We start from the raw sequence: 24,671 nt of genomic DNA on the forward strand, positions 1-24,671 counted from the left end.
ATTCCTAAAAGCAAGCACCTTTTATATTTCGGTGCTGGATGGAGTACTTGAATGTGTAGTTACACTCAAAATGTGTAAATGCTCAAAAATCATGCATTCTTTTTATATGGAGTCATGAAAATATGCAAGAGGCATCTTTTATATGTTAGCAGTTTGAGATGGAAGTATAATATGACTACAGTATGGTGGTTGGTGTAAAATCGGTTTTATCACAAGCTCTATCCTTTGAGTATGGTATTTTCATTCCTGAAGATTGGAAGACAAATGAGATGGTGTTGGAGGGGACAGGTTACAAAATGGAGGCACAGATTTTCATTTCTCAAGAGAACAGATGGTGGGATACCAGAGCATACAGTCACCCCAGGACATGGGCTTTGTGAGTTTTGGAAAATTATGGAGTGGGGGATGAAGTTGCAGTTGGGAAAAATGTTGGAGAGAGTTGAATTTATAAGTAGGATGGATTTTGCCCTTTTCCTCTTCCTTCAAAATTTGATTATTTGTAATTAAAAATGTAGTAGTACTGGATTTTCTGTAGTACTACCTTTTTTTTTTTTTTCCTACTCAACAGTGTGAAAGAATTAGATGTTATTGCCAGTATTACTGCTGGAACTCCTGGGACAATGGAGTACTGCCCACAGAAAGGGCCTGATGTTCAAGGGCAAAAAGATGCCTCTAGGCAACATCAAGGTCTAGTGAGCATCAAATTGCCCGTTTTACAAATTAATTCCACTATTCATAAATTGTTTTCTTAGGGAGCTTAATGTAAGGAACTATGTGGTTTTGGTAGTGCTTAGAGAAAGTACTGTTTTAAGTCTGCCCTCTGAATCCTGTTAATTTAATTACTTGTGTTTAGAGGGCCAGCTGCAAAAAGCTACAAGAGGATAGGTCACTGTGCAGTAAAATGGCAGCTGGAATTCCATGCTGAGAAAATAAATGTCCATGGGAGAAGGAAAGACTTTATATACACAGTAATGGAGTCTGAATCAGCTGTGAACTCAAGGATAAACATTGGAAAACTTGCAGAAATTGCTTTAGTCTTCAAACACACAAGGAAAAGCAAGTTGAATGCTAGGAATTACTAGGAAAGGAATAAAAAACTGAAAGCAGAATGTCATTGTGTCGCTGTATAGACTGGTAGTCCATTTCTGTTTGTGATGCACAATTCTGCTCCCTGTTCTCAGAAGGGTTATAGAATTGTGGGATCTCAGAAGACTAAAACATCAATAATATTTCCAGACAAAGTTATGAAGTAGCTTTCAGATGGTGAATGATTAAACAAGGTTTTTTAGCCTCAATGAGAGACAAAAAAGCAAAAGAACTATCTCTCAATAGCATGTAGTAGTATTTTTTGCAACACTTTATTTTTTTCCAAGTTCTGTTGTACATTTGTTGTTATTTGCATGCACATGTTGTAATGTTTATTTTTGGGGGCGTTTTGCTGCTTTATTTATGATTTTGGAACTCATAAAGTGTTTTCCTGCATTATTAGAGCAACTGATGTCCTCTCAGTGTAAGCATTGCAGGACACATAACAAAACACAGCATGCTAACAAACTGTTCTTTGGAAGAGCTTATGTTTGTAACCAGTTTGGAAAAGATCATGCACACAGTCTTTTGCATTTGCTTATAAAGCCAACTGTTGTTGATATTAGTAATTCCATTTGCACTGAACAGGAGTGTGAGTTTTGCTGTCTGCTTAGTAGGCTCTGAAATTGGAGAGCATTCTGCTAAATGTATTTGCTTAGGCTTCATTGTGGAGGGAGAAGGACTTTCAACACTTTTATTGGAATTCTGGAGAAATAACTGCAAACTGTGCTCAACTCAGTACAAGATAATTAGGGTCAGTTTTTATATCACTTAGATTTTGAAATGCTTTGTGACAAGTAAAGAGGAGGACATTATCATATAAAAGTTCAGCTATTACCATCTTTAGTCAGCTAGAAAGAAGAATGTATTACCTTTTAAAGAGCTTCATCGTATTCATCAGAAAACATTGCCCCCAACAAACGGTACAATTCAGGATTATGCCAGGTTGAAGCCAACTTTCATCTGAATTTTAGTAGGATAAAGTCTGTCTTAGCCACATAAACCCCTGTGCTGCAGAGTTTTCCAGCGCAGCAAGGTAAGGAACTTGGGATGTGCTGCAAGACCTTGTAGCTGTCTCTGGTATTACTGCCTCCAGATTAACCATATCAGGAATCTTGAGGATGGTGTTTTTGGTGACTTGGAGTGCTCAGTTCTATTTATTGCATATTTCTTATTGTTCTCTGTTGGCATTAGGTATTTTGGCCAAACTAAGCAGCTTTGATCCCCTTGTCATGAATGCTTCTATATTAATGTTTCTCACTTGAAAACACTGACATTGGCAATGTCAGTGTTTTGTGTCTGTTGTACATGTGTTGATGAGTCCTTTTGTGCTGCTGTTTGAGGTGTGAGGATATGGTGGATGTGCGGAGACTGAAGATGCTTCAGATGGTGCAGTTATTTAAATGTGAAGAAGATGCTGCTCAGGTATGGAAATACTTCTAGAATTTCATCACTCTGGTTTTTGTAGTGCACTGGGTTGATTTATGGGGGCTGGTAGTTTTACAGTACTTTATTGCAACTTTCAAATGTAGTTTTATTTAGGGAGTGTGTACAGTGAAAAGAGAGGATATGGCAATGTATGCAAATAATGTATTTGGGGTTTGCATGTGTGATCTTCCAGCTTGTGCCAGCTCATTTAACTATGTCCAAAGTATATGCTAGTACTGAAGTAACATCATCCTTCTGGTTTAATTTCTTTTTAAAGTCTTTGTTTTTATTCTTTTGGTTTGTTTTTAAGGCAGTAGAATGGTTAAGTGAACTGTTGGATGCTCTTCTGAAGACACACATCCGACTGGGAGATGATGCTCAAGAAACAAAAGTTTTACTGGAGAAACATCGAAAATTTGTTGATGTTGCACAGGTGAAATGTGTTATTTTTTTTTATTTTTTTTTTTTTTTTAGCAATATGAGCTTTGTGCAGTTTCACATCCTCTCCTAAACAGAATCAATATCTGTATGGACAGTCATTGAACAGCTGTCACTGGACTTACTGGTTTGCCTCAATGCCTAAGTAAAGAAAATGATTGCTGAAGTTGGCAAGGGGCCTAATGAGATGTTGCAGTTCCATCAGGAGCAGCAATGCTGCGGGTCACTACCTTAGTTAACCTTCACACAGGCAATGCCAACAACCAAACAAAGTACACTGGCTTTTGTGAAAGACATATCTCAGTTTTTAAAATTACTTTTGACCAGCGGGGCCAAAGCACCTGGTCAGGTGCTTTGTCAGTCATTTGCTGCTTTCAGGAGTGTCGAATTTTGACTTGTTAATTAACAGATGTGGTGTTTTCTAATTCCACCTGTTGCAACTGGAACTGATTTTCTCTTTTGATGAATAAGAGCTGATGATGACAGGAAGGTCATTTGCTGTCACAGTCATGTGCCTCAGGGCACCTGGCTACTGGCTGACCAAAGACATAAAGACATGGTGCCAGTGAAGTCAGGGAGACAGTCCTCTCAGCAGTGGATACCAAGTATCTCTTGGAAGATCCAAACAGCCATTCAGAATTTTTGGGAAGCTCTCTTCCTTTGCCACTGTGAACACTAGGCAACAGTGGATATTGGATATTGTTTTTAAGAGTGAAATCACTGTTTGGTCATTACTTCATCAGCATTTTCTAGTAGACCAGATTAGTTCAATGTGCTTTGTGAACCCAAACTGTGAAGCTTCCATAAACTTGCCTGCTGTTGCTTTGAGGTGCTGTTTTGCTCCCAGGTAAAGTGCAGAGTTTTTACATGCACTTACCCTGCCATCCCCTCCAATTTTTAGAGTACTTATGATTATGGAAGACAGTTACTGCAAGCAACAGTGGTCCTGTGCCAGTCCTTGCGGTGCACTTCAAGGTCCTCAGGGGACACACTTCCCAGACTGAACAGAGTGTGGAAACAGTTTACAGTGACTTCTGAAGAAAGAGTACACCGCTTGGAAACAGCTGTTGCATTTCATTCAACTGCTGAAAAGGTGAGCCTTGTGGTTTTTAATAAGAAGAAAAATTTCTTGCTTGAGTTCAGGCAAACAAAATGTAAGTATGGAGTTCCCAGTGTGTACATTTACCCTTTCTAAATATTAAAAAAAAAAAAAAAATTAAAAGGGCAGAAAGAAGAATTTAAGCATCTTTTTCCAACCATTAATTCAGTACTTAATGTAGTAATTTTTCATATACCTTTATTGGTCTAGGGCCTGCTTAAGAAAAAGGAGAACAACATTCTTCAAATGAGAGCTCTGATATTGGTGATAAAGCATTTCTTTGTGTCTTTTAGACTGTAATTCTTAAAAGCCAGGGACACTTCTTTGTGCAAGGTATGATACAAAGCTATCAGGTCATTTAAGTTCTTTGGAGAGTTAAAGGTGTGTTGCCCTTTAAGCTGTATGGATTTTGGATGGGATAACCTTCTCACAAACTGTAAATGAGGGCAGCTCTTGTAGTTTCCACACATGCTCTCTTGTTCCTTCTTGTATTTTGCACCTGAGGGAGCTTTGAATGTGCCTTCTTACTGAACACACCTCTACATTGGTATGGTTTTCAGACTTCTATAACTAAATGTCTCACTGCTGCACCCAGTCAGGTGATGCAAGAAGCACAGTGGAGGATGAGCAGTCAGCTACAATGTGATGAAGAATAGTTGCTATTCAGCTTAGAAAAGAGGGGAAATGTTGAGAGCTTTCAAATGCTTGAAGTTGAGACAATGTTCTTTCATGTAGGTCATGAGGGATAGGGTATTTTTGTCCACAGCTGCCTTTTTTTTTTTTTTTTTTGTTTTGTTTTTTTTGGTGAAGCGGTACATTTAAAAAAAAAAAATCAGTTGAGACTCTGTATTTCAAATAGTGACAATAAATTTGCATGTAACTGCAAAAATCCCCAAATCTTGCATATGGTAAAAAAACTTGATACTGTCATTGAAAGAGAGCATGGATTCAGAGTTGGTGCATATGCTCCATGGTTTTATTTGTTTCTTATTTGTATTAGTGGAAGATACTTCAAATGTGCAGGCATTGGGCGTAGATGGAGGTTCACAAAAGCAGAAATATGTCATCCATCTTTCTAGATATTTATCTGATACCAAATTAAATTTCAGTGATTAATAAACTCCTAAAAGAATGGAATCTCTCCATCTATATTATGAGCATTCTTTCATTATTGCAGTAGTTAATTGCTGGGTTCAGGCAGTCTTAAGTTTAAAGCAAAGTAAATTAATGTCTGACAAAACAATGCTCTTGCTCCAAAACATAATTCTCCTTTTACTATTGGACATATATAAATGATTCTGTGTGGAAAGTAGACTGTTAATATCCATGCTGCTTTGGAACAAAATGAGAAGTGGCAGAGTGAGAAATGGAAGAAAATAGAGTACTGAGTACTAGTATTGGATTGCAATCCCATCTGCTAAGACTTCAGTTCAAATTTTTTTAGCCCTACCTGTTCTGTGCCAGATGTGGGTTTTAGTTTTGAAAGCTGTTGTAAGGGGTGGTATTCATTAACTGTGGTATTTCCACTTTACATTACTGTCCTGTATTTTTAACGATGTCGGTCGCTATTTTTACACATTTCATATTTGTTGCAGGAATATTGTCTAGGAAGAACTAGTTTTTAATCCCTCTCAGAAGTAACACACAATATTCTCATATAAAACAATGGTGGCCCTGAACTGTCTTTTTAATGAACCTTAATCAGTGTTTTACTTTCTTGAATTGCGTGTGTCACTTGATCTCATGTAAATGTGGCGGTGAAAATGCCAAAAGAACATTCACTCTGCCAGTTAATGGCACTTTTAAAAACTACATGCTATCCCTTGTGAAGTTTATTCTGTATTTTCTTACTTTGATTAAACAGATTTTGCAGGAATGTCCGGAGCAGCCTGAAGCTTTCAATGAAATGGATCAATTTGATGAAATTGAGACAGTTGGGAAATCACTGTTGGACAGACTAACGGTGCCTGTAGTTTATCCTGATGGGTATGTAGAGTGATTTTTCAAATGCCTCTGGAATAATGCTTTTGGTGTAAAGGTTTATAATGGTCTCATATGCAGAAGAATCCTGAAGGCTTATTGCTGAAATAGAGAAGTGAACATCTTGTTTTTATAAAGTTTGAAATAGGACCTGCCTGCTTTCTGTGAAAAGATGGAAAAGAATTTTTAATGAGTATTAATGTGCTGCCTTTTTATAAAGTAGTGACTTTTTTCACACTGAATGATTAGATTTATGCAATCTTTGCATGATATGCAGAAGTAACAGAAGAATAACCACTCCCAGTCTCTTCTCCCTGAAGAAAGATACCAAATAAGAATTACAGGATTTCTGTTTATTTATTTATAGCTCTATCTATCTAAGACAGTATATTATTGAAGATAGATTTATATTTGATTTATTCAGTAAACAAAACAGTACTTCCCTCAAGAAGTATTAATACTTACTTTAAATTGGTAGTTCTCTTGAGCTACAAAAGTAAATTGAATTTGAAATCTCAGCCATAATAAAACTCACTTCTCTGTGTTTAATGATGTCTATTGTCATGCTGAGCTTGTAGTTAATTTCTGCGTGAGTTACAGCCAAGCTGTGGAGCAAGTCTCTGGTGTGTAGGATGCCACACCATAATGACAGAAGTCTGAAATAAGTATATTGAGTTAGAGGCTGAAACCTTATGAGATAGCATCAGGCAACTGCATTAAGGGTCACCTGAAGTCTGTCTGAAAAACACAGTTGCAGGGAGCTGGCAATGAAAATTTGTCATCTTATTTCCAAAATGCCATATGCCTTCTGCAGTGTATGGAGTGCTAAGCATGAAGATGGACCCAGGCATGATTTAGCAGAGATTTTTACTATTCTTTCAATAGTGTGTTTGGAAACAGTGGAGGATTTTATAGCTGTGGGAAGAAAATACTAGCAAAACAAAACAAACAAAAATACTGACTGAAAACCAGATCAAGTTGAAGTACTTTTGTATAACTTCTGTATAGCAGACTCGAGTGACCTGGTAAAAGTTGCAGCTGTTAAATCCTGAACATTATTTCTGATCCCTCTGGCACTTCAGTAGAGTTCTGCATATCTGCAAAAATTTGCAAAAATGGTATCATAGTTGTCCTATATCTCAGGACCCCTGCTCATTATCCTGGCATTCTGATTTCGAAGTGTTTAACAAATAGTTTGCAAAGGGTCTGTTCATTATTAGAAATAGTTTGAGATTTAAGAACATGCAAAATGTCATAAATGCTTGGGGGTGTTTTCATCAGCCTGTTCACCTCTTCAGACTTTTGCTGGTATCTTTTTGGAAGTTCAGGTCACTATTCCCTGTCCTGCTCATGGCTTCTGCTCTGTAAGAGGAAATGGTGTGATCCCTGTGCAGTTATGCAGTGGGACCAGTTACCTCCTCAAATGAGTCTATTCCTGCACAGAATAACTTTTCTGTCCACTTTTGCCTGACAGAAAGTCCTTTGTCCTACTGCCATTTCCAAAGTGTTCAGCTTCTGTTCTTTGTAACTAGATTCATTATCTGTTCTTCTGAAACACCTATTCTGTTCAAACCCTTCCTTTGCTGACAGCTTGGTTAATGGTTTCCCTAACATTTCAACTGTTCTTTGTTGTGTTTGAATTACACAGCTATGTGTTCCTTCCTCTTTGAGAGGTAGGAATAATTTGACAGCATGTGGTTGACTCAACATGTTAGGAGTCCTTTAATAATGCAGCAATTTTATAAACTCAGAATTCATGTACAGACAGGTATCACAGATTGTCACAGTATGCAAAATTGTCAGAGAAGCTTGGGGGAGAGCCAAAGAAGGGGGATAAGAAAGAGTGTTGGGAAGCATTCAGTTGCATTTGTTGATAGTGCCTTGCTGTCCAAATCACAGAATGGTTTGTGTTGGAAGGGACATTAAAAACCATCGTGTTCCAACCCCCTGCCCTGGGCAGGGGCACCTTCCACTAGACCAGGTTGCTCAAAGCCCCATCCAATCTGGCCTTGAACACCTCCAGGGACGGGGCAGCCAACCTGTGCAAGTGTCTCACCACCCTCAAACTTCTGTTGACTGTCTTTTGGATATGAAAGGCTCATTGTAATAACTATTTCTAACAATTTCATAAAAATTTGCTGTTGAGTCTCATTCCTAAGTCTCTAAAGCCTTTTAAAGGTGGCTTTTAAATGGCAAGAGAGAGAAGTGCCTATTTTACTTATCTGCATTGTGTTTTCTATTGCAATTAACAGCTGTATTTATGTACTGTCTTACTTATTACTGATAATTTATGGTGGTTTTAATTTATGGTTTTTTTCCTAGGTCTGAGCAGTATTTTGGGAGCCCAAGTGATATGGCTTCTGCAGCAGAACACATTAGAGAGAAGATGAAGTTAGTTAGCCTGAAAAAGCAGCAGCTGAGACAACCAGAAGCCTCTACCCCAGAGAGCTAATACTGACCTTGTCTATGAATTCATAACAGGACTTCAGTTTGTAATCCAGCATGTTGTTTGCATATTACAGAATTTGGTATAATATATTAAAATGCATTTCACAGCTATTATGAGTCTCATCTTTTTTTCAAAGTAAATGTTCTCAGCATCTTAATACTGTACATCTGTCAAGCCATAATTATTTAACATGCTATGGAACCATAGACTCCAAGTATCTTATGAAAAGGAACTGTAAACTTTGCACTGAAATTTGCTGTAAAGCTTTACCTGACCTGTCAGCTGCTTCTTAGTTAGACAGCTGATGCAAGCTTTGAGTGGTGCTAATTAAAGTGTTAGAAGTTCCATATTATTAAACTAGTTCGTTGCTTCCCCTATACCCAGGTGATGTAGTAATTTTAGACTGTAAGGAAAGTACCTGCAGTGTAGACTGTGGTAACCCTGTAATTTTAATTTGAAATACTTTAAAAAATAAATCATTTTTATTGTGCCAGTATGCAACCTGCCCATCAGACCTTTGATATACCAAATTCATTAAACAGGTGTTTTCCTATTTGTATTGATAATGTATTAAAAGCTGTTTGTGCTTAATAAAAATCATCTTTTTAAAATCTAAGATAAATTTGTTCTGGTCTGTGTTTACAAAATATTGTTTGTTACATTTTTTTGGTAAATGGTAGTAAGAATAATTACTCCCCCAATATATTTAGAAAGTCTGTATAATTTTTCTTACTATATGCATTGTAGCACTTGAACTATTACTGATGGGTGTGAAAGTCCTGGCTATTTTTTCTTTTCTTTCTGATAGCAGTACTTGCACAAAAGTAAGAGGGTATTTGCATAAATCATTGTTATATTAATCATGGTTTTGTTCTCTTGTAAAACTTGCACATGTCTCCTGTGCTTTATTTCTAAGTCCTTTGTTTCCCTTTGAATGGAAAATCCTGAATAATGTGAATATCCCTGTTGGTACCTGTACTGGTTTGAAAAGCAAAATCAGTGAGACCTCAAGTCAGTAATACAATTTTTAATAGGGAAGAGAAAAAGGAAAAACAAAATACATGCAATAATAAAAATAAAACCATTGACAGAGTCAGAATACAACCTGATACCCTGTCAGTCAGGGTGTTGGTGCAGTTTTCCTCCAAAGGGTCCAGCGATGATGTGGAAAAAAGCCTGGTTCTTCCTCTGGAATCCAGTGGAAAAAGGCTGCCTTTGGCGTTCTAAACCTCAGTTTTTATCTAGGTAGGAAAGGCTTGGCTCGTCCTCCTGGCTGGAGCATCTCCCAATGGGATGATGGAATCTTCTCAGTTATACAGTAGGACTGAATGGCCCATTAACAGAAGATACTTCCCACAGAGATAAGGATGATCACCCTTCTCAGGTGGTAATAGAATATATATCTTGTATTGCAAACCAGGACAGTACCTTTGTGGTTAAAGGTTTTCATATAATGACAGAGAAATTAACATGAGGTTCATAACTTAAAACCACGAGAATAGTAATAAAATTAAATTTATTCAGAGAAGGCGACTGGATTGAAACTAAACCAGCTGTGGGCATGGCTTGGTTAACTTAATCTTCAGGATGCAGTCTGGGTACATCAGTTATATTTTTGGAAGATGGTGTGGGATCTGACCATTTTAGAGTACTGTGTGTGGAACAAACAACTGCAAGTCTGAGAACTGTTATTGCACTATACTTTTCTCACAGTAAAAATAATGGTCTCTTCCTACAGGCATTGCTATTACTCTGCAGATTTTCCTGATGGATCTATCATTCAAATATTAGATTAATTTACTTTTCTTAGTTTTGCACATGTTTTTCCGGAGGAAAGTGATGTTTCAAATCAAGTCATTCATTAAAAATAAAAAAAAACCTCAGTAATTCCAAATTAATGGCTTACCTGTAAATTCAGTGATAAAGTTATTTCTCCTCTTGGAGTATTTTGGTAAAGGAAATAATTTTTTTTAAAATTAACTTAATGCAATAGTACAATATTACATTAATATTAGTTTAAAACTAACTGAAGTTCTACAGACCTAATTTATAAAGAGGTTTTTTTGATACAGCCTTTTCAAATTTAATTTAGTTGCTTAATTGCATTTGAGAAAGCTGATGTTATTATGGCTAATACATTTAGAAAGAACCCAAACATGAAAAGTATGCATGTATTTAATATAAAGTGCAAACACAAAAGCAAATTAGTGTAGTCATTAATAGGCACAGTGTCTCCAGTTCTGCAGCATTTGTAAATTCAATCTGCTTATGCTAAATGATGATCTTCAGTATCAAATCTCATTAAAGTATTAGACTAAGCAAGTATTACAAAAACTTTATACTACTTCCAAGTTTTTATCTTATTTTGGGGTTTTTGAATTTTATTTTATTTTATTTTAAAACTTTTTCAGGGGCTCAATACTCTATGCAAACCCAGGGCAGTATCAGAAGCTCTTCGCTCATTCCTGTGACAGCTGCATGCACAACTTGGAACCTGTTGACTGCTCACCCCAGTAACCCTGATGTTAATTTTGGCTCAATGTGTGTGTAGTCCAATCTTGACACTGCTCTTATCTGTCGTTTGACATTCCTGGGGGCCAGTGGATCCTGATTTTCACCCCACTGACTCTAATTGAGTCTCCAGTACAGTATCTTGGGTTGTGCCAGCTTTTACTCTGTTTTTTCTGCTCTCTTCCTCTGGAATTCCTTGCCTTTAGGTAAATCAAGTCTCTGGCAAAGGGATATTTACCATGACTTTGCCGTATGCCCATTTTCTATGTATCAGGAATGAGGGCAAGTAGTTTTCTAAGTCATGTTACACAAGAGTCTGCCAGATATTTCAAATCCTGTGAATTCTTAAGACTTCCTTGCTTACTGAAACAATAGAACGAACATTTTCTGTTAATACTGCTATTGAGCATAACTGATTGAGAGAGGGATTTTTATGCTGGTCTTTACTCTTAATCCATCCTCTGTGGTTATACTTGCTACTGAACCTTTAGAAATAAGCAGCATTTAATAGCACACGAAGTGAGTGATATACACACTTGCTAAAAAGCACAAAACCCTGTGCTCAAGTAATCCACTGTTACTTGTCTGTGCATTTACTACTGCAAACAAGTGGTGGCTTTACTTGTAGCTCTTGCATTGCATTTTTTGGTTGCAAAAGTGATTCGAACAATGGAGTTCCAAAAGATGCAAATGTGGTTTGGATTTTTTAAATAGAGATCAACTGCAGTGGAGGATACAGTGCTGCTAGTTGTGAGATGGGGAGATACCCATAGAAAGGGAAGGATTGGTTGTAAGAACTGTAAATTTTATGCCCCCACAGTACATTACAATTAATGACTTGGAAGTGATGGAGTCAGTCCTGTTCATGGTAATGAAATGAGCACCGAGATTTTTCTGTTGGCCAAGTTTGGATGTATTTGAAGTGGTTCAAAATATGATAACTATTTTGTTAGTCTTGCTGGTAATGTAATCCTAAGTGTGCTTTTTGTGACAGTGAATGCAAAGGTGATCAACTCCATAAGTGCTATCCCTTTTTCCTAGGGCATCAGTTGCACAGACTGACAGCCATTGAACGTGATTATACCTAGAAACACTTTTTTTTTTTTTTTTTTTTTTTTTGCAAAAGCACTTTTTGTGTGGACTGTTGTACTGGTGTCCATAAAAATGTTTGGTGCTGTTCACTGTTCATATTGTGTTTAGTAGGATAAATGAGGTTACATTTCTCTTGGTAAAAAAGCAGGTTTGGACCTTCTATAGCTTTGTGTGAGTGTCTGATTTAGTGTTCAAATAAAGCCACTGTGGAGGTGCAGCAGTGGGTGGGAGCAGAAGGGCTCTGTGCAGAGCAGGATCATATAGCACTTCTTATTCCATTGTGCTAGCCAAGGATATCAGTGCCAGCTGACAAAAAGATGAGGGGATGATTTTTTTTTTCCATCACAGTAAAAAAATAAAAGTGTCAGTAGGTCACGATTAAAAAGCGAGTTTGTCATAGGCTTTCTGCAAAAATAATGACATGTAATGGTGTTATAATAGCCTCTAGTTTCCTGAATCCTTTCTGAATGATAATTTAATCTGTTTAAGGAGATTATTAAGGAGGAGGAAGAAGGAAAGCTTTTGGAGCTACACATGAATTTCTCTAATAGCTCTGAAGCTAAAATGCTGAGAAACGGATGAAAGCAAAGATTTAGTTGATTCTTAACTTCTGAAGGTTTGACTTAGTATCTCTACAGATTGTACTGGTAAAAAGGGAGTTGGGACTAAAAAATGCTTGGTTGTTAGATTTATCTGTGCTCTAGTTAAAAAAAAATAGTTTTTAAAAAATTTATCGAAACAGAATAACAATCTGTACATATGTAATAGCTGCAAAACTACCTGAATGTGAGCTGCAGAGCCAAAAACAGAGTACCTGGAACTTACACAACATTGTTCCAAGCAATTAATTAATTCATAATCTCTTTGAATAGGTATTGGCTTGCCCAGGTTTGTGGACAACTGATGCACTCTGAAATAAGATTAAAAGGCAAATAGTCAAGCTTGTGGTTCCTTGCACAGTCATTTGGAGTCTTGGTGGATTGAGTCTTCTGTAGTGTGCCATTTCCACAATTTTCTGATGTGTAACAATGCAGGCAATTGCAGAGCTCCTTCTGTGGGATCAATATCAGATGTTAGGAAAATATTATAGGATATAATTTTTAAAATTATTGATGTCCAGAACCATCCCATTTTTGTTTCCTTCAGTTAAACAGTGGAGGGAATCAAAATAATATTGATGCATGTCAAGACTGCATCTTAATTGAAAATTCTATTAAAAACCTAATTGCATGCTTTCTGCAGGGCTATGGAGGTAAGGAGTACTTTGAGATATTTTTCATCTGATCCTCAGTGGAGGTAGCTTTGTTATGAAGGTTTACTGTGTGAAAATACAGGTAAGACAACCACAGAAAAATGAGGTTGATTTCCTACTTCTAATGGGTCCCTTTGTACAGATCTCCCAAACACATGGTATTTTAGGACCATTTAGGGCCATGAAAGTGAATCACTGAAGAAACTTTTGGGAATACATTTGATTCTGTGTAATTGGAAGGCAACATATCACATACCAAAGATACTCATCAAAATAGATGCTTGTGTGACTGTAAAATTTTAGTTATACAAGAATTAATAGAAACAGGATATATTAAAAAGCTTTTAGTATATTTAAAGCACCAATGAAACACTTAAGTTCAAAATAGCAAGGAAAATTAATGTAATAGCTTTCTCTCTTCCTGTCAGTTGACTTTAGTTTACATGGATCTCTACTACTGCAAAAATTATGGAAATATAACACAGAGACAAGAGGAAGGCTGAGTCAGGAGATAAATGTGTCTTGGGGAAAAAAAAGCTTTCTTAAAATATCATATGTGCTGAGGAAATATATTGGAAAACATTAAAAAGTAAGAATCCCTATGTTTAATTTAAGTTCAATGGGAAAAGTTCAGCTAGTGTTCCAAATACTAGTGATATTTACTGCTTAAATGCCAAAGAGCAGGACTATCATTTCTGACTTCTGAAGCATGAAGAAAAGCAAAGGAATTTTTATTTGGTATTATTTTGCAATACATTGAGGGAAGGTTATTAAGTGGAAACAATTGCTTGTATTAGCAAAAGTTGTGCAGATAATTTACATATTTTTTTTTGTTAGTGCAGATGAACCACAGGTTTTTAAATAATAATGCAGTTTCACTGGCAGTTTAATGGCAGCATTGAAACATCAAACGTTGTGATTACTGAGTGCTACCTTTTTGTGCACAGGTAACTAACAGATAAAATGTGCTTCAAAGTAAGTGTGCTTAAAAGCTTAATTTAAAATTGTTATGCATTTTTATTTATAATTCTATGTATTATAATTCTAGATATTTTTTGCATATTAGGAAGCCTTTTAGCTTTTCCACCAGCAGGTAGCTGATAATTGCTCAGACACCACTGATGCAGCTCCTGTTGGGAAACCTCTTAAAGCACATTGGATTTGTATGCAAAGGGGGGGAATACTGCAAGCTGTGTAAGATACCCTATTGATTACTAAGCTCATACATCTCTGCTTAAAATGTTTGAGTTGATCTAATGTAACCACCCCTACTTTGTAATACTCAGAATGTAAAACTCTGTCTTTAAGAAGGCAGGTTTAGCCCTAGATTGTGTCAGATTTCCATAGCAAACCGTGCCACTGACTGTTCCTGGCCCAGATGACTCTGACTCCTTTGCACATCCTGCTAGAGCACTTATGGCATATAAATACACTTGGCTCTTCTGAGGATCCTGATGCTACAAATCCCAGCCTTGTGCTGTCTGCTCCGCCACAATACTGTCACTGTCAGAAGGCAATGTGCTTTCTGGATTGGAAAATGGCAAAAATGAAGTTTCATGGTAGCTGTAGATCCTAAGACACAGCGAGATGTTTGGGCAGCTCTGTGTAGATGTGTAGTGTGCTTGGAATAAGGCTGTGACAGCTCATAGTAGAACAGCCCTGGAACTTCTGTGAAGCCCTGAGAATCACTGGCTCCATTTGAATGGATATAAATGTTTATAGGTTGGGCCTTAAAAACTTTTGAGCTTTTTCCTAGACCAAATGTCAATTCTACTCACCTATAAATTATGAAAATTAAGTGGAGAGGAAATCTTATCTTACCTCTAAGAACAGGCTTTTGAAGGAACTGAGAGAAGACCTGTAACTTGAGACATTCTAAATCAGAATGAAGCATGAACAAGTACCTTTCAAAACCCTGATTTTAATTTGTTAGTGTTCTCCATTTTGGCAGGAGCAGTCAATGTGTTTATTTCAGTGGTGTAATTTTCAGGCATGGTTCACTGTTATGCTTGGATTGCAGTGAATGAGTTGCTATCTCAATTTTGGGTTTTCTGCTTCCCACGTTCATTTTCTTAGCATGAGTTGCAGCTGCTGTGTGACAGCATTTCCCACTGTCACTGCAGGATTTCCAGGTATGCCAGGATTGCTCATGATTCCTGTGCCTCACAGGATGAGAGGCCACAGAGTTCCAGTGAGCTCCAGTAGGACATTTCTCTCAAATTCTGTGCCAGGATTTGTGTGAGAAGTGTCTTTTAACATTCTATTCTCCCCTTAAGGTTTTTAGACTACTAGGAAAGAGAGTAGCTTTCATGGTGTCTCAGCCCTTTTCACAGGCAAGCCTTACAGCTTGGTTACTTGATATTTAATGTGATTGTGTGGTATGGGTCTGACTTTGAGAGACTTGGGAACAAGCCATATTCTAAACTGGTATTGAGTGCAGTCTGTTCTTTCTCTCGACCCTTGTATACAGCTCTGTGTGCCTCTGTTGGATGGTAGATAACTGCAAGCTGGGCTCAGCAGGGCGAGGATTGTGCAATGTATTCAACACATTTGAGTGCCACTCCACATATCAGTGGTGATGTTATGTATGTGATGCTCACTGTCTGCTTTATGTCCCTCGGTGCCTCTCAGAGCGTGGCCTTCCTCCTCTCCTCCTCCCCAAGACTAATGTATCCAAAGGACCACAGTAATATGGTGACATGTGAGCCAGGGTTGATATTAGTGCTTTGCTTGAAACTGCTGCAGTGAGCCACGTGTTCAATGAGCCTTGTTGGCTTTCTATTTCCACTCATCACATGTGGCCAATTTGTTAGGTAGCTGCTGTTTACAGGCATCATTTCATGGTGCATTGCTTCTGAAGAACCAGCCACACATGAAAAAGCCAGGGCATTTGTTCCTGCAGGTGGCAGAAATGTGAACTATTTGAGTGATTTTGTATTCACTGTTAGCTGTTACCTCTTTTCTAGGTATTGCTTTGTCCTCTGGATTTTACCAGAGGTATGTCCACATGTCAATGCCACGGAACTCTCTTCTTCAGCAGCAATTTCATCAAAGACTTTGCAAGTGATCCAACAGACATTTAAAGAGTTTCTTTGTTGTTTCCAAAGAAGAGTTTATTTCTGGGATGAAATGGTTGGTACTGCCAGGGTGTGTTGGGAGAGGGTGACTGCTGCATTCCCTGCTCCACCTCATCAATATTAAGGAGTGGCAAGACATTATAGTCACGAAAATCATGCACACACATGGAGAATGTAAAAAGCACAGCTGAAATAATTTTCATCTTAGAACACTAAGATAATGGAGTTTTCCCCTATATTTATAGTAGTGAGACCTGAGGAGCAGTAGCAAGCAGAAAAAGAAATGTGGGAAAACCATTTGGTGAATGGTGCGTTTCACATACAGTGACAATATTTATAAAAATCTTTTAGTTTCAAGGGATGGCCTTTAACATTTTGGAATATCAAGCTCATGCTTTGAATTCTGTCAAACACCCTGCAAAAAAAAGAAAAAGGAATATTCACACAGTGAGACTAATGTAGAGAAAGGAGTTAATTACAGGATACTTTTCAAATGTCAGATCAAGTGGACAAAACAAAAGATACACAGCCCATGAAGCACTCTTGCATGGTATTTTTATCCCAGGAGCACTGAAAGCAAGGTTCTGAAACATGGTTGCTTCAGATCCTGATGCATTGACAAGGGATGACTTACATCATCTGTCTCTGCTTATGAAAAGACTTAAGTGTAACGAAAGGAAGACAGAGGACTCCTCAAAAGTGTTTGTTAATCTGTGATTCCTCATTAAAATGTGGATTTCAGTCTTTCAGCTCTCTCCTGGAATTCCTTATGTTGGATTCAAGCTCTGTGAGTTAAAAAATGGAGGCAATGAAATAGTTTAAAAATATTTTTTCTCTTGATTTAGCTAAAGAAATAACCCACAGTAACTGTATAACTGTAAAAAGTCCAAATCTCATTTTCCATCATACAACTTGAGAGTATTACTTAAGAGTTTTTTTTAAAATCTGAGTAGTATGAGGTTGAAGGACATTGCCACTCCCTGAGTACTGTTTGAAACAAAAGGTGAAGTTTGCATGATAAAAATGAGAGCTTCTCTTCTTTTTGCTGTTACTTCTTACCCAAGAAGACAGCTGAAGGTTCCCATCCCTACCCCACCCACCCAAGAATCCATAGAGCAGTGGCAGAGGACACCTTCTCAGTAACCAAGACCTACAAAGAAGGTTCAAACCCTCAGAAGAAGGAAGATCACCTCACATTTCAGGCTCTGGAAGAAGAAACCAAAAGCATCAGGTATGACCCAGGAAAGGTAATGATGTCCTAATAATATGATATGACATTAGCTTGTATTAAATTTCCCATGTCCAGAGCTTTTTTGCATAGCTAGACTATAAGAAAAGCCACCCCAGGAGTATAAAAAAAAGAAAAAAAACAAAACAAAACAAAACCACCTTGGGGCTTTACTTTCTTAGTTTTCCACTACTACAAGCATACATTCATTCCAGGTGATGTCCTCACAGGACTACACCACGGTGCCTTGTAGTACACAGTGCTGTGCAGGCAGCCTGCTCATCATGGTGTCCCTTGGAAGCAGCATGAAGAGCACTGTGCACCTGTATAAAGTCCCAGAACCGAGCTTCTGTCCCTTGAACCTCTCCTTTTGCAGGTACCCACCTGCTGCTGCAGACAGCAGTGCTCAGATCCACAGCAGTTTGAGCACCCAGAACACAACAAATCACCTACTCCTGTGATGATGTTTTCGCTGTGCATGGCAAACAATGATTCCAAAACATGCAGATCCATCTTCACTGCTCCTCAGTGCTTAAACAGTACTGAGCAGAGGGGAAAAACCTTTTCTTTGTTTTTCTTCTTTTTTTTTTTTTAATTGCAGGCCACGTTCCCTCAATCCATGTGGGACTTGAATTCTGAAGTGTTATATGCTAACCTCTGTAGAGTGAAGGGTCACCTAAACTGGGAGGGCAGAAGGAGGTCCTCCTACCCTGTAGCCACACTCCTAACTCATTGAGTGAGCATCCATTTGTTTAACAGAGCTCCAGGCAAATAAACGGGGCTGGGTGAGGCTGGAATTCCATGATTTCCTCTCCTAAGTAAGTGACACAATTCGGCACTTACCTGAAAGGGACAGGCAGGACCTGGTATGTGCTCTGTGCTCTGAGGTATCAAGGTCAGGAAGAGGGCAATGTGTGACCAGAACATACAGAGGAATCCTCAGCAATGTCAACCTTCAAGTCAAGTAGCAGTTACACAGGATGGACTTATCTTTTTAAAACAAAAGCAAGCATGTTATTTATAACTCCACTGATAAATGACTTTTTAAAAAAGGATTCTAAAGACTCATGGTTCTCTAACACCTAAACTTCAACTGTCCTGCTGAATATTTCTGTTCTGGATAAATATCAGAGGTGTAAAGTAACGTTTTATTAGAAGTGTGGCTGGGAAACTTATTTGTGTGCATGTTCTAAATTTAGCCTTCTGAAAGTTGTGTTCACATAACTCAACTTTTCCAAACAATAGCAACAATATGGTTTTTGTGTTTTGGTGTGGTTTGCCTGATTGTATCTAATTAATCCCCTGTTAACTGAATGGTTCATACTGATCTTTTTGCATAGCTGCTGGCTGATTTGTATCCTAGGTCTAAACACAGACTTTTCCCTCTTAAAAGATTGTCCTAAGTACCTAGTTACACTGGTTGAACTCTCTGAACAGTCTGTGTGATTTTTTAACTGATGTTTTTATTTCACAAGTTTATATATAAATACAGATGTATGTATTAAACATTGAAAAAACTGAACTGAAATAGTCTTAAATTTTAATACAGCTGAAATGTAAGTTAAATGCAAGTTAAACACAGAAAACAGAGGCATGGGGCCAAAGTGCCAGTGCAATAAATTACCTTATTAGTGGTAGTTTGTAGCTGCCCTGAGAGCTGGATGCAGATTACCAATCTGTATCTTAATCTCCCTTCTTTGCAGAGAGAAAGAGTAGCCTGTCTCACATCTATATTTGGTGCAGAGTGCATACTCCACTGTGCTAACACACCACATCAGGAAGGAATTTCAAATGCTCCCAAGGAATTTAGCAACCAAAGTTCTGTTGGCTTTCCTTACATGCATGGGCAAGGGAACATAGCAATCCTGTGTAATAAACTGCTCCCTGTCTGCTGCTGCTGGAGCCTCAACAGCGCACTAATGAACCCTCTGATGTCTCCTCACCCTCCTGACAGAGCTGGGTACCCTGGGCCACCACCTCTGTTGACAACCTTTCAGCTGGGCTGACTTGTGCATGTGCCACCTGTAAACTGCTAAAAGGGCTTCCCTTTAGCCTTCAGCAGGGTAGAGCTCCATAGGTTGCACAGCATTTGTTTGGGACAACACCCAGTGAGACAGAAATGCTGAGCTTCTCCAGGGGTGCTGATGGGGTAAGTCTGTTCTCCAGCTGATCCTGTGGAAACTGGAGAGCCTCCCTGCCATTTCTGCACTGAGCTTAAGAGGATGTGCCGATGTCTTTGCCTGGAACGTGAGAGAGAATAAGACGTGATCCCTTTGCAATTCATGCTTTCTGGTTTGTTTGTTTGTTTGTTTGTTTGTTTGTTTGTTTGTTTGTTTGTTTTTTATCCTATTCAAAAGTTAAAATTTTCGCTGTCCATATTTTGCCATTATATTTTCACTTAAATAGTCATCAGGTCATTTCTTTCTTATGCCTTTTCTCTAGCTGTCACTTTAAGGAAAGGTGTAAATCCAACTTGTATCTTTTATTGTCTGTGACAGCAAAATCAAATTAAACTTGCTAAAAAATATGGTCACAACTAACTGACGTGTTTCAATTTGGAGAAATCTGTTCAGATAGCTTGACTGTGAGATACAGCTCTTAATCACTCAGAGCTGTCAATGGCTTCAGAATTATTGCAGGGGCCTGTGTTCCCCTCTCTCTCTTCCTTTCCTCCTTTTATCCTCTTCCTTTTGTTTATCGTTGTATGAAACCACCTCAAGGTTATCTGCAAGTAAAGAATCTGAAGAAATTTTTTTTTTTTTTTTGCAGGGGGTTAGGTTTAACAAGGAGAGGGATTTCTATCTGAGGGCACTAATGTGTTAATCCATTCTCAGAACAAGAAATTTGTTTTGCTGCAGGGGTTCTTAAGTGGAGAATCTGACACCTCAGTTTTTTATGCTGCCCATCTTGAATCAGGAGCTAAGATAAAAAGACATGAAGAAAGAAGATTAAATGAGCACATTACTGCCAAGATTAGTTGTTGTTTATTATTATTAATTTCTGTATTTCTGAAAACAAGGTGGTTATACCATTTTCTAGAATTCATGTGTAATGCATAAAAATGTAAGCAGTCCCTATGTGCTGCATTCCTCTTTATCTTGTATATAAGACTAGTAAAGAACTGGAAGACAGTTTTTAAATAACAGATGCTAGAAAGAATGGAGCTTGTTTATATAACACTAGAATCTGGAGTTCTAAATTTAAGGGTTATATGAGCTTTCTTAAATTTAATGTGGAGGCTGAAGTGACATTTAACCCTAGTAAAATTTGCTAGATCTTTTTTATCATTCAGTAGATAATAGAGATTTAGGTACTATTTATTCTTTACAGGTTCTAGGTACAAATAGCATGTATACTTTGTTGAAATCCTCTAAGATCCATAAAGAGGGATACAGGGAAAAGAAAGTTTCAGGATGAAAGAGCAGAACATGATAAATTGATGACCAGTGGAGTGAAATGTTTCAGCTGTCATTGCTCCCCATGTCTGTTTACTATATGGGTTTCTTAAAATGTTGTTGTCCTTGGAAGCAAATAAATCGTGATTTTTTGCTCTTACCATTGCACAGGGTTAAGCTGTTTGCTGTGGTTTTTTTTTTGATCTCTGATACGCTGCTAGTTTTACAGTCAGCAGTGTTGCTTTATTTTCTTTCACAGACATAGTCAGTCTGATAGGGATAACTTTCCTTTTTGTATTTTCTCTGTTTTGTGTGATGGTGCTTTTTGGGTAGCTTTTTCTTTTCATGCTGATTTCTTAGTGTGATATGAAGGGTCTTCAGGTCAGGCGATGGAGAAAGAGTAAAAAGATGATGCACAGAAAGAATGGGAAAAAACAAGAAGATATTACTTCACTTTGTTTTAAAGTAAAATTAATCTAGAACTATTGTTTCTGGAACTGAAACAATACTCCAGGCAACACAGACTATACTATGTTCTTGAAACTTTTGCTGGAGAGAAGCAGGTTGTCTTTTACCCCTTGGGCCCTTTTTTCACAGCTGTTTCCCAGCCCTTTACTGGGGCTTCTATGCTTCTTCTTTCTCTGGCAGCATGTGCAAGTCAAGCTCCTTTTGGGGCCAGCAGGGTCCTGGGCTGCTTTAGAGCCACCTTTTCCTGAGTTCCTGGGCTCTCAGCTGACAGGGAAATGCCTTCTGCCTGTGCTGCCGCTCTTACCTCCATGAAGTTCATGTCATTTACCCTGGCTGGCCCTTTCCCTGCCTCTTGCCCTGCTCACAGCTCCTGTCCTGCCTGCAGAGCCTGGCAGCAGTGACCCCTCACTGCCATGGAGGAGCCGTTCCCCCGTGTCTGGGCTTGAGGGAGGACAGACTTCCCCAGTCTCAGGACCCTGCTGGGGCTGTGGAGTGGCTTGTGCAGATCCTTGCCCTGCCTGTGGATGCAGGAACCTGGCTTGTGCCCAGCCACTGTTTGTCCTGTCCCTCTGGCCCTCAGCACAAGAGAAATGTCTGCCAGGGCTGCAGTTCCCTTCTGCGTTCTCTCAACCTTCTCTCCGGGGCGGCTCTCTGCAAGAAAACTTCTTTCCATCTCGGTGTTCAGAAAGAGAAGATATTCCAAGTTGCTGCTCCCCACGGACCATCCATGCACTGTCTGCCCTCTGGGAGGAGGCACCTCTGTTTCCTGCCTTTGTCCCCTGACTGCTGCTAGGATGGTTTTTATCATTCTTGGTTTGGGTCTTTAGGAATACTGGGTTATTCAACCAGCTGTCAATTCCCAATACTGGGAATTTCAATCAGGTTGACACCCTAGAAACTTATTCAACCAGTGTAAGGTAAAAAGGAACCTCTTCCAGGAGGAAAACCTACCTTTTTCTCAATGCTCACCCTTGATGGGACCTACATGGCTGTTTTATCAACCTGGGGGACTTGCAAGACTGCTTGCTTTCATGCCCTCATTCCTGATGGCACCTGGAAGTGGTCCCTACTCAAAAGGTAAGACCATAGGAACCAGTAAAAAGCCATAAGCACGGTCTTGGAGAGGACTGACGTCTCTGTCCCTGTTTCAGCTGGGGCTGTGGAAGCAGAGTGTGTTGGAAGCACCTTTTTGCAAGCCTCATGAAGCCCAGAAGTCTGAGGGATGCTCCTTCCTTTCTTTGCTGTGTACACCTGCCCTCCCAGGTGTGAGACCAGGAAGAAAGGGGAGAACCACTACATTTACAAAGCAGTCTAAGTGAAGGACCTGGTGTCTTTGAGGCTGCAGGGAGTGAACTTTGTTTCCCCCAGAGGCATTTTCATAGTGCACGTCAGCTCAAAAGCCTTCAACAGAAAAAAATTTATCTCCAAGAAAGTCAGACCATTTTTCTATGTATCACTATCAAAACTGTGATTAGCACACTTTGTTCGCTACACATGAGATAAAACTGTGGATTGGACACCCTACATGTTGAAAATGAAGTGAATTTTATCATATTTCCCTCTCAAATCCTTTCACGTACAGTCGCTTCAGATAATACATGACATTATTTACACTGGAGAGACTTGGGCTTTTTTTTTCTGTTTTCCTGAGATTGTTTCCTTTGTTCAGTTTTGTTGTTTCCTGTGGGCAGCTGGTGAATGTTCCTTTCTTCTTGTCATTCTTACTCTCTTCTTTCACACAGCAGTAGCAAAGCAAAAATATTTCTCTCTCCTGACACAAATAGTCTGCCTTTTTCTGGCTGCTACCAGGATTTTTGTTTGTTTCAGACAGAGGAACAGACAGATAAGGAAACAATATAGAGAAACTCAGGTTTGTTAAGTTTTGTTCCCTTGGACACAGCTGAAACTGCTCATCATACAATACTAAAATCCTCATTTTTTTTCTCTCAGGGTTATTTTCTAAGGTATGTTTTGATTCCTTGATAACTTTTCTCTGTCACTACTCTGATGTTTCCCTGTCTCTGTCTTCTATGCTTAGCACAGAAGATGAATAAATACAATGTCCATGCATTTGTTATAAGATGTTCTGAACCACCAGTCTCAGTTGTTGCCAAATTTGCTTATAGTCAACTTCTTGAGTGTGGCATTTTTCCCCTTATTTTCAGCTGTCAGCACTATGAAAAATGATAGCTCATTTAACTTGAGTGAAAAACAGCTCTTATGTCTGACTACCCCAGGGAGATGATGGATTGGCCCAACTTGTGCCATGAAAAAATACACTTAAAATGCTCTTCTGAGAGAACAAAAACTCAAGGACATAATACCAAAATGGGTTTGTAACTCCTTTTGTAACAGTAAAAAGAGTTTTGGCTGTTTTTTCCTAATTAGTTTTTCCAACAGCCAAGTGCTGTTTGTCCTCCAAGTGCAGTCTTGCCTGCAGGGTAAAAAAAATCCAAAGTTGCTTGTCTTCTGGAATGTTTTTTTTTTTTTTTTTTGAAAGCTGGAGTATTTAGCAGGTTTTGTAGAAAGGATCTATCTTCCATTCAAACCAAAACAGGGCTCTCTTATGTTTGCTTTGAAGTTTTGTTGGGTTTTTTTTTTAGGACTTCTGTCTCCCAGGTTTTGTGTTGGGATCAAATATCCCATTTTTGTTCTGCCTTACTTATTACAGGAATACATAGGAATCCCAAGGAGATCTGTCTAATATTTCAGTCAGTGGCTGGGTCCCTTACAGGTGTTACAAAGAGTTTCAGAAAATTGTGTGATATTTGTTCCTGTGTTGGCAGCTTGGGGGTTCTTGGCTGTGTTTTGGCACAAGGGATGGATTTTGCTTTGCCAAACTCATTTTGTCCAGCACAAACCACAGTAAAGCACTTCTTCATATCCTGTTTGGAACTCATAGTTTGAAGGTGGTGCTCAGATTAAGATTATAATCTGCCAATAATTGGAGTGGGGGAGGAATGAACAAACAAAAGGAAAAATCCTACCTTGACACATAAATTGAAATTCTTTATAGCTACCTTAACTTTCTTCTAATCCTAACTATTTTAGAATTTGCTTCCAGATCCTGGTTCCATTGCAGGTGTGCACGTTCTTGTATGTAATTAAGAATCTAGTTTATATAAAAAGGTATTTAAATGTTACATATTTTTAAACAAACCAAACAAG

General features: G+C 38.5%; 1 protein-coding gene across 1 annotated transcript in view; it reads left to right on the forward strand.

The window, feature by feature from the left end:
• Nucleotides 1–8,483, forward strand: part of SESTD1 (SEC14 and spectrin domain containing 1) — a 37,707-nt gene extending 29,224 nt beyond the window's left edge. Inside the window, exons 13-17 of the mRNA XM_062498279.1 lie at nucleotides 2,430–2,511; nucleotides 2,825–2,947; nucleotides 3,854–4,045; nucleotides 5,916–6,037; nucleotides 8,354–8,483. Of these exons, the coding sequence (XP_062354263.1) occupies nucleotides 2,430–2,511; nucleotides 2,825–2,947; nucleotides 3,854–4,045; nucleotides 5,916–6,037; nucleotides 8,354–8,483 (649 nt within the window). The remainder of the gene's footprint in view (nucleotides 1–2,429; nucleotides 2,512–2,824; nucleotides 2,948–3,853; nucleotides 4,046–5,915; nucleotides 6,038–8,353) is intronic.
• The last annotated feature ends 16,188 nt before the right edge of the window (nucleotides 8,484–24,671 follow it).

The sequence above is a fragment of the Cinclus cinclus genome, chromosome 9 (assembly GCF_963662255.1).
Source record: "Cinclus cinclus chromosome 9, bCinCin1.1, whole genome shotgun sequence".
NCBI classification, from domain to species: Eukaryota; Metazoa; Chordata; class Aves; order Passeriformes; family Cinclidae; genus Cinclus; species Cinclus cinclus.